The 10,965-nt window shown below is 44.5% G+C and overlaps 1 protein-coding gene across 2 annotated transcripts in view; it reads left to right on the top strand.

The window, feature by feature from the left end:
* The first annotated feature begins 10,327 nt into the window (after nt 1-10,327).
* Nucleotides 10,328-10,965, top strand: part of LIN7A (lin-7 cell polarity scaffold A) — a 53,338-nt gene continuing 52,700 nt past the window's right edge. Inside the window, exon 1 of one of the 2 annotated variants that reach the window (XM_075747697.1) lies at nt 10,328-10,801. In XM_075747697.1, coding sequence (XP_075603812.1) covers nt 10,522-10,801 — 280 coding nt within the window. In that variant the 5' untranslated portion in view covers nt 10,328-10,521. The remainder of the gene's footprint in view (nt 10,802-10,965) is intronic. The other variant, XM_075747706.1, reaches the window with a different exon arrangement.

Raw genomic sequence — 10,965 nt, 5'->3', positions numbered from 1 at the left:
TCACAGCTGAAAAATTTTGAATTTTGGTGTCTCCTGCCCTCAGCGTTGCAATAGAATTCAGTTTTACAGCACTAGCAGAAGTGGAGTGAGCCAGTGCAAGTCCAAGTGGCCAGGAACACTTGCAGGGTCTGTGTGTAGGTGATGAGGTCCTACACTTTCTTCTCCTACTAAACAAAGGAAGGATCTACCCTGCCAGAAGACAGCATTTTGTCATACAACACAGATAGGGACTGTCAGAGCCCCATCAGGACTGCTGTCTCTGGCTGCACGGCAGTGTTCCCTGCAAAGCAGGGACTCCTTACCTTCAGCATGATGGCAGGGTTCAGGAAGGCAGCTGTAGGGCAGGGATGCGCTGTGTGCTGCTCTCTTTATTTTGTTGCCCAAGTTGGTTATGCTTGAAGCCAGCTCTGCTTCTACATTATCAGCCTGGAAGATGAGCAGTGTGTTGTGGGAAAAGCTTCTCCTTCAACAGCTACACAGAGTGAAAATGTCAAACACACATAATTCATGGGGGATAGTATTGCAAGGTCTGGATATAGAGGGGAAAATCCTTCCAGCTCCACACCTTATGGTTCTAATCCCGCACCAGAAGGTGAATTTGAATCAAGATCCTGAAATCCCCTGCTCTTCTGAAATCGTTATCTGTTCATAATAATAGTCTTGTTCTCTTGGAAATACCCTGGAGTACAGCCAGGTTACAGTTTTACATAAAGACAGCTCCAAAATCCCTCACAAGCAAGGAAAACAGACACAGCTTTTCTTTTGTATGGATACTAAGAATCCACAGGTATCTCCGGAGGGAAAAAAGAAAACAGACTTTAAATCTCTTACTGGCCCATCTGTAAGATAAAGAGTTTCCCTTCTTGCTGCCAGAGAAATCAAGCTCAAAATAGTCTGTTCAGTCTCGCTTCAGGAGGAGAAAAAAATGAATAAAGTGCAAAACTGAGACCTTTTGCAGGCAGAGAGCAAAGGGAAAAATGACAAGTCTAGTGAATTCCCATCCCACAGCCTGCTGATAGCAGTGCCCTTCTCTTGCTATTGTCCTCAGTGTCTGGGCTGTCCAGTGTTCTAATACCCAGTTCTCCACATCTGAAATCCACTGACATTGCCTTAGTGATGCATAACCAAGTCAGGTCCTAACTGCCCGTGCAGGCTTCTCACACAGCACTGGAGAGTGCAACACAGAGATGCTCAACCCTATGAAGTCCTCTTGGGTTCAGCAAAGCTTATTTGTTCAGTCTTAGTAAATGACAGACATCGTCCAGGTGTCATGCTCCATTCTGGTTAGACATTCAGAATGGTGGGGAAGGTCAGGGGACATTCCCCAGCTGGCACAGCCAAACTGGATCTGGAGAAAGGAGGTAGAGCTGCTGGACCCAAACTTATTCTGATCACCCAGACTTATCACGTTCTTCCCTCTCCTCTAGCACGTGAGATATCATCACGTGATAAAAAGAGCAGCTCACATGACAATAGGAAGAACTGCAGTAATAGGCTATAGTAACACTATTAGGCTGATCCAGGTCTCTTGTAGCTGGATGTCATTGCAGGTGGGGCCTCAATCTGCCACGTTTTTGGTGGTGCACCTCCAGTACTCACTGGCAGATAGCAGAAGAGGTCAATGGGTGTGTCTATGGAGAGGATCTTGAACAGGGAAACTAAATGTATTCAACCGGTGCAGATGAGTGAAATGCAAGTGTAACTGCAGGAAGCATACTGGACAAGAGCTAGATATGAAAGACATGCTGTCAGGGTATGAAATTTTCCAGGTAAAAAAAAGGCAAAAATAAAGATCAGCAGCATTTCTGCTTTTCCTCTGACAAATCCTTTCGAGGATTATGAGGATTCATTCCCCTGCCATATAATCAGTGCTGCTCCTTTGCTGATTTTATTAGCTAATTTTATTAGCTTCATGGCTGGACCAGCAGAAATAGACTCAGCTATCTTTGCATAATGTAATATGTAATCAACCACTTAGGGCAGATCCTCAACACATCTAGGGCAATTCAGTACGTGAAGTGCATATACTGGCCAGGATAAAGGTCCAGGAGGGCATTGTACAAAAAAAAAAAAAAAATTACTTAAGTCAAAAGACAAAGTCGGATTCAGAAAAAATAAGCAGAGCAGAATCAAGCCAGGACATGATTTCTGTCTGTTAATTTCTCTCTCCCCGCCCTGCCGCCTCACTCTCCGGCAAAGATACCCTCCTGTGCTGCTGCAGGGAACAGACCACAAGGTAAAGCTAAGTTGGTCCCTATGCCTGCACTTGAGTCCAGTACAATTCTCCAACTCACAAAACATTCACCAACTCAGGAGTGACTGCCTTGTCTCCTGTGTCTCAATATAGGTAGTGTCAGGCATCTAGAGTTTCACAGCAGGTCACAGCAGAAGGACATTGCTGGAAAGATGCTAAAGAGGCCTGTGAATCACTGCCAGACTGAGTATATTCTTGGGGGAGATACAAACAGTGTGCAGCCTGGGATGCCCTCACGTGAATTATCATCAGGAACAAGCTGGCAACTGTCTAGCAGTCACTATGCTGAGAGCCGCTGCCTCCAAGGGCTGCTCGTAGGGCACAATTAACTATACATCCATGAGAGGAATTTCCTTGACTAGGCAAAGAGATGCAACAAAAAGAGACTTCCTGTACCAATGCAGGGAGATGGTACCATCCAACAGAGCTTCAGTATGAAGCACTTACAGGCTCACTGACTAGGCGAGATAGTTCTGACCATCCCTGCAGCGACTAAGACAGACCTGGAGAAAAATTGGAGGCTCGTTGTTTGATGATAGCTGCTGATGTGACAGGAGTGCTGCCACAGTGGGCCTTGTTCCTCATCAGTGGCTGTGGAGAAAGCAGGGCAGAAGACCCCTGTGACCTGGTGTTAATGCTAGCAGTATTGGTCTATTTCTTTAAATAGTTTTTCTTTGAAAAGTTAGATATAAACTGTTGACAGTGCGGCAGCCATTAGAGTGGAAAAAATTGAGAATTTGTTCTCTGGCCTGGAACAGAACATGGGTCAACTTGAAGGCAAATTTGATGGCTTTGAATGTGAATGGAGAGCAAATTTACCAGAATGGTGTCATCTGAGGGCTCTGAGCAGATGGACAACAGCATGTGTTGGAGAATACTGTTAGTACAGTGTCAAGAGGAAATATTCCTCTGAATATTAAAAACAAGTTATCAAAAAAATCAGCCAAGAACCTTAAATCTGTACATTTCAGGCTTCCCTGAAGGCCGTCCATGAGAAAAATATTGTATATGTCATTTAATTAGATTCTGAACTGACTCAGGCACGTGTTCTTACATTAGTTAACTGCACTGAAGCAAGGAAGTTTGCTGTGAGAGCAAAATAAGAGTATGCTCAGATGTTTGCAGGATTAGTCTTGCAGGCTCCGGAACTAAGACTTCAAACTGCCTCTAGACAAACAAGTTTACTAAAATACTGGGACTACACGCAGCTGTATCAGTATCTGTACGCATCTAAAACCCACACATGCCCTGAAGTTGGTTTTGCCTCTGGGATACACAAGGAAATAGAATAACTTGGCAAGTGAGCGTGACTGCATTGCAGTGACCAGATGTGATTTAATTGTTCACAATGTCACACAGATCAACTCTGAAGTGATGTTGATTGGAGATGCGGGGATGACCATTAAACTGCTTCTTAGATCAAAACAACTTAATCATATTTCCCCTTGACTCTCTTTCCTTCTGAAGACAAAGTATTACTGTCAACAAAAATCATCAGTAGCCCTGACATTCTGGTCTCCAGAAGTACTTAAATACTGTCACCTCTTGTGAGCATGTCACTAAAAAAGCAGAGGAAAGCTTCAGTACAATCATTATCTGTCTTCTGAAAGCTAAAATAAAATTAATGTTTCCCCTTTTTTTATAAAAAGCAGGACTGAAACAGAAATACTGCTGAGTTTCATTTTAGTCACAATACTTTTTCTCCAAGTTGTCAGGTTTTTATTCTTCACCGGTTTGTTGGTGCTTTTTAATCCTCAGACTGACAAACCTAGTTATCTGTGTAGCTTAATCAGGTAATTGATGATTTTAGATAATACTTAAGCTTAACTTAAACCTCATATGTCTATATGCTTGGCAAGCAGCCTGCTTTTCTTCACTTCCCAATTAAAATTTGAAAAGTCACTCTAGATCCCAAAAGGGCTTTTTAATCATATTTTAATTTTTATGGCTTAAAAAGGTACTTACAGAGTATACTAAAATCAGAGTTAATTACAATAACTCCTTGCAATCAAGGTCCCACCCATTTTCAGATGCATATCATAATGTCACTGATCTCACATGAAAATTAACATAGGACTAACAATTTCAGGAAATACAAGGCTGATAGCCAGTGTTATCTGTTGCACTGTTAACACTCCCATATCAATTAGCTGTGGCAATTTTATGGAATTGTGGTTTGTCCTTGCTCTTCTTTTTTTCCCTATGCCTACATACTTGACTATGCACCTCCTTGTAGCTATCACTAGTTCACCACTGATTCTAAAACTATTTAAAATTATACGTTCTGCTGCTTTAACTTCCTTTAAAGGTAAGTATCTATTTCACGACCACATATTCTTTCTCTGCCATCATTCTGTATAGGGATGTTTTGACAGAAACAATAAGAAACCCAGTGAAGTACAATCAATAAACATATTTCCATGGACATGTCTAGTTGGGGTTTTTTTTGGGTGGGGGTTGACTCAAAGGATTCTTGTTAAGAAATCACATTGATCCAAAAATTCTATCCAATATGTGTATTAACAGACTGGACAAAGAAGGTAGGTGGATAATTCATTATGCTGGTCTGTGAAGAGGGCAAATCAATGCTTTTGTTCAGTTGTTCAAATAACTAAAAACACTGCGTGAATTAATGTATTAGGGGTCTGTTAAGATTATAGGTACAGTGCTTGCAGACAAAGCCTGAACTAGCATTAAACTAGCTAACTGAAGATGTCTGTGGCCTCACAGAGGGTAATTTACACTCTTCTCAAAGGTCCTCAGTACTGACAAACTTTAAGTCGAGACCCACTCCTTAAAATAGTTGAAATAAGTCATGATAACAAAGGGAAATAGATTCAAGTTTCAGATTTCAAGGATATCCAAAGGTGATCATGGCTTGAAGGTCTGATTTGTAACTGCTTTTAAACTGCCTCCCTGCCTAAAAAAAAGGGTGGACCCTCCCCGCCAGGACACACCCCACTTTCCCAATCAGAAAACATAAGCCCACCAGCAACAGACTTGCTTTTCTTAGCTTTTGCAGTAGTTATTTTTAGAAAGAGTGCGTAGACTTAGACCATAGGTTGAAAGTCACTGGACTGAGTTAACCCTCCACCTGAATTTCAATGGAGCCCACGGAGAATTTCAGCAAAGCTTGATCCTTTTCTCCCTGTTGTCAACTGGAGTTAAATCTTTAACAAAACCAGAAAAAAAAGAAATTATTTTTAAAGACCAAATTGGTTTAAGTGTTTGGGAAAGAAGCAATTGGAGTATCTACAAAAAGTAATCCATTACACGATATTAGAATGTCAAATGAGTCCCATAGGGAAGTACAGTCCTGTGCTACAGGGTAGTACAATGGAAAAGTACTGAACTACACGCACCTGTGCACCCATAGAAGAATCTTCCAGCTCACCTGAAATATTATTTGAGACGGCATGGGTCTCCTGGGACAAAATGAACTGTACATGTGAGTAATGCATAGAATTCTCAGAAAGCACTAAATCACATTTCTTATGGGAAACCGATGCAGTTCTTTGCTTGATAAACAAACTGGTGTTAAACCATTAGATGTCTCAAATAGCAAGTTCTGCCATGGAAACTGCATGGAAATAACCAATGGATTTTAAAAAAGGAAGGATTCTTTCCCCAGTAGATGTAAAACGCCAGTCAAAAATCAAATCCGAATGATGACAAAAATCTTCAGTCTTCTGAAAATTCACAGCCTGCATTACAACACTACTGCAATCTCTGCTTTTAGTTGTGTTGAAGTGCAAGGCACAAGTGAAGTTAATGGTCAAGACAAAAAAGAGAGAAGGCTGAATGCCTGTTCTCAATCAGTCCTAAGGTGTGATCTAGGGTATTGAAAGTTCTCTGTACTTGCAGTCTTCTCTGAAATAACCTGGAGTTTCATGCAATGTGCAAACACAATCAAACTGTCTTTGATGGGCGAACAACTGATAGAGCTGATCATCCTGCAAACAGAGTGCAAACTTCCCTATGGGACTGATTTGACATTCTAATATCGTGTAATGGATTACTTTTTGTAGATACTCCAATTGCTTCTTTCCCAAACACTTAAACCAATTTGGTCTTTAAAAATAATTTCTTTTTTTTCTGGTTTTGTTAAAGATTTAACTCCATTACCCAGGGCCATCGGGTTGATAAAAAAGCTGTGGAGTAATGCATTGCATTTAACAAAAAGGGGCATAAACAAGATATAACTATAGCAGATAATACAGATTATCTATTTTGTAGCCTCGTGATGAAATAAAGCACCTGCCCAACAAACCTTCCAATGTAAAGCTGGACGTGAAGAGTCCTGCAGCAAACAAATTTCATGGGAAAGGTAGGCAGGAACCCACATGCAAGTACACAAAGTGAAATGCAACCCTGACAAGACATTTAGTCCAACGACCAATATCCAGAATATGGCTAAAAGGCATAACACTGTGCTGCATAACTCAAACACACATTTAGCTGTGCCACTGTGGTTTGGCCTCTTGCCACACACCTCTGCAGCCACCAGAAACAGGGCTTCCACCTCTGTTAGCGGTGACTCTGGTACTGAAGTGAATAGCTGCATTTACCACAGTAAACCAGTCACGGGACAGCATCTTAGTTAATGATCCCACGCAAAGCGTAGAACAAGGGGAGATGTGCTCCTCTGGCAGCCAATAAGTGCGTTCAGAGCTGTGGTGGGTTTTTCTGCATTGCACTGTGCTGTGCTGTGTGGAAATAATTCTCTGGCCCTTGTAGCACCAATTCTTGAGGGAAGCCAAAAGGTCATGAAAGTCATGAGAGTAATAGATCATAATCATTATCTCATCTAACCTCCTGAATACCTCAGCCATTCTATTTTTCTTTAGAAGTTAGATCAAAGCAAGCCTTTTAGAAAGACCTCTGATTTCAAGCAATAGTGAGTAATTGGTCCCTATGTTATCCTTATTGCTAGAACAGTACATCTTACTCAAGGCTGAATTTGTTAAACTTGCAGTCACGGGATCACCTTCTGTCATAAGACTATAAATTTAAAGACTATAAATCCCTCCACTATTATGCCTCTTCTATATACATGGACCTGTGATTTAGTTCCTTCTTACCCTTTTCTTTGATAGGTTTGACTGAGGTCCTTAAACCTCATGTCAAAGCTGATTTTCCATCTTGAAAGGCAAACACCACATCTAGACACAGTATTCCAGTCAGTTGTTTTATGGATGCTAAGTACACAAGAAAGATCATTTCCCTGGTTCTATTTGGCATTTCTCTTTTTACATATTCAAAGATCACATTAGCACTTTCTGGAACATCACACCAGGAACTTAACGCTGAGACTGATACATAAGAACACCCCTCCCAAAAGCAATCTCCAGTCCTGGAAGTAACCATTGCATTCTTTGTCGCTTGCTTGCAGTGGCATTAAAACAAGTTACTTTTAAAATGTAACAATTTAATCTAGCTATTCAGAGAATTCTTACCAGCAATTTGGACAGTTTATTACAGAACCATAGAATAATTTAGGTTGAAAAGGATCTCAGTCCAACCTCTTGCTCAAAGCAGGGCTAACTTCACAGTAAGAGCAGGTTGCTTGGTGCTTTCCCAGTCAGGTTTGAAAATCTTGAAGAATGAAGATTTCATAGCCTCTCTGACCAACTTGTTTCAAGGTCTACTCACTTTCGGGGTGACTTTTTTTTGTATACCCTGTGTTATCTAAAAGCATAGTCACTGAAGCCTCTATATCCACATTTTAGATCTTTGAACAAAACTAAATTTTGTTTAAAAATTTAGCCAGAAAAAGTTTCCAGGCATACTATTAGCAATAGCCTTGTTCTCTGACTACATGTTGAAGATGTGTCAGTAAGACAGTTTCCAGCCCATGCAATATAAAATCTGTTAATTCAGTCTAGTTTCATTAGTTCAGTAAACATCATGTGATACTGAATTTAAAGCTCCAAAGCAGCCCAAGGAATCAACAAGAGGACTGGCAGTCAGACCAGTTGTTTCTGTCTAAAGCACCTGGTCCTTCCGTCCAAGGACCACCTTCCAAGACAGCAGGCTGGCTGGCACTCATTCTCTCTGACTGCTAACTTTTACGACGAGAGCCCGCTATTTCTCCTGGGAATCAGTGCTGGAAAGCAAGAGCTACTGCACGGCTCCCTGCCTCATTCCACCCCCCTTTCTCCAGTTGCTGAATTCAGCTGGACAACTTCTGCAATTTTCCCAGTTCAGCTGCTTAAAGTATTCCTCGGCTAGGTCTTTAATGTTCTCCAGCATTAACTATGCAGCTATGCTGATTAGGAAATGTTTAATTTCAGCAAATGCTGGTTTTCATCTTCCTTGAGTGCAGCTAATACTCCCATTCAGGTCGCTCCTCCAAGTGCCAATTAGCCCATGCAGCAGAGCACACAAAATCTGACGAGTGGTAGATAAAACCCAGATAAACGCAGAATAAGCTTATTGCTTTCCACAGGCACCCTGGTCAAGCCCAAACATTGATTTTTCTAAAGTTATATGTTTCTAAAAAGTTATCTATTTGGCATTAACACTGCGTATTTATTGATTAAAAAGTTACCACAAGAACTGTATTTTGTTTCAAAATGTCTGTTCGCAAGATGGCAGTTTAAAAAAGCAAGTCTGAGGGTTATGAAGTCCTATATGAAAAGCAACCTGGTTGGCTAATTAACTTGGCACCTTGCTTTTAATATTATTTAAACACACTTTTATATCCGTAATAGATTTTTTGAAGTGTCATAACAGTTTGAGAGTTGTCACATTAGGTTGTTATAGTTCCAAATGTGTACTTCTTCTCTGTTCGGGACTATGAATCCAATATACAGTAATGTGACTACTTAAGAGGAGCTGTTACACTTTATGTCAATCCAGCTGCTATGCAAGTACATAAAATCTGCATAATAAAAATCCTTATGTTAATTTTGATTTTAAAAGCTGACTGCTTGCCAGGAACTGATTTCTTGACTTTGCTGTGTTAGCCAATTGAAACATTTTCTTGTCAAGATACTCAAATGGGCTACTGTTTATTGTTTATTAATTAGACAAATTTGTGCTGAATTCAGTTTATCAGAAGAAGTGGGTGGTTCATATATTATTTAAACTTCTCTAATTTTAAACCGGCCAAATGTATTTTTAATCTGCTCTGAAGAATTTTAATGGCAAAATTTCCACAGCTTCCCTAATTATCTGTACTAGTGCTTAAATACCCTTGCAGTTGAAAGCTTTTATTAATGTGCAATCTTGAACTGCCGTACTTTCAAGTCCCCTGGGGTTTGTCAGATCTGGATGGGTTAGGAGATGAACGCTACCTTCCCGTTCAGAGTGATGCTCCACCGCGTCACCGTGTTGCTCCTTGGGCAAACACAAGATGGCAGGTACTACACAGGGCAACAGTCAAAGAGGACGCCATTCTTTGCTCAGTCATTCCTCTGGAAGGCAGCAGAGACTCTGTGGGACTCTGCCACACCTTTCTTGGAGGGCAGCTGACAAGGTTCCTTTCACTTCATGTGAAGGACAAGGGTAGGCAACCAGAGGGCTGCCAGCAAACCCCACAGAGCTCTAGCGTGACACTCCACCTTCACGGATGGTCTTCTGCGAAGGCCTCCAAGCTCACACAAGCTGCAGCTGATTTGCACGAGGTGGCCACCACACTTCCGTGACCAACCTCTTCCTCTGCATAGGTGAGGACTGAACCCCACGCTGTGGAGACATGCTGGCTGTGCTTTATGAGAGGACGTTGGATTTCTCGAGGATGGCCAGGATGCACCCAGCAGTTAGGAAAGAGGTGATGGCTGGACCGAAGGTGAGACCGACGGTTTGGTCCATCCAAAAGGGACACATCTCTTCGGCCGAGGCCCTGCACGGGGGCCAGGTACCTCCTCTCCCGGCTTCGCAGGTACCTTCCCAGCCCTCAAAGCAGCGCCCCACCCATACACACCGCCCCCCTCGCCGCTGACCAGATTCCCAGCCCCGGGACGGGGCGGCACGGCCCGCCCCACCGCCCCCGGCCCAGGCGAGGCCCGGCCGCCGGATCCGGCCCCCCGCGCGTCCTCCCCGCCCCGCGGCGCTGCGGACCTCCCCGCCCTCACCCCTCTCTCTCGCTCCGCCGGCCGCTGCGGCACCCCCGGGGTGGTAGGACCGGCGGCGACCCGCCCCCCACCCCCGCGCACGGCCCGGGCCGCCCCGGCACCTCCGAGCTGCGGGCCCCGGGACTCCGCCCTGAGGCGAGCACGGTGAGGCGGAGGCCTCCCGCCAGGCCCGGCTCCGGAGGCGCAGAGATGCCGGCAGCCCGCGCCGGGGCCCGCCGGGCCGCCCTGCGCCCGCAGCATCGCGGCGCCCCGTCTGCGACGAGCCGCCCTCCCCTGGGCACCCTCTCCACCCCGCTCGCCTCCTCCTCCCACGGAGCCACCCTCCTCCTCCGCCCCCTCTCCCTGCCAGCCTCCTCCCCGCCCTTCCCCGCACTCCACGCCGGTGCCGGAGCCGCGCGTCACTCGGGCTCCAGCCCCGCCGCAGACATGGCGACACTGACAGCGGTCCAGCCGCTCACGCTGGACAGAGGTAAGCGCGGCTGCCGTCGCTACCCGCCCCGCCGCCGCTCCCCGATCGCGCCGCCCCGGACGCCCCGGCTCCCCGTGCCCTGCCCGGGGAGCCGCCGCGGCGAAGCGCCGGGTCTTCCCCCGCAACCCCAGCGCGGCGGGCGGCGAGCGCTGCCGCGGCGGCTC

Source organism: Balearica regulorum, chromosome 1 (genome assembly GCF_011004875.1).
Source record: "Balearica regulorum gibbericeps isolate bBalReg1 chromosome 1, bBalReg1.pri, whole genome shotgun sequence".
Taxonomy (NCBI): Eukaryota; Metazoa; Chordata; class Aves; order Gruiformes; family Gruidae; genus Balearica; species Balearica regulorum.
Note: the sequence above shows the minus strand (reverse complement) of the source record. Positions and strands in the feature narration are given on the sequence as shown.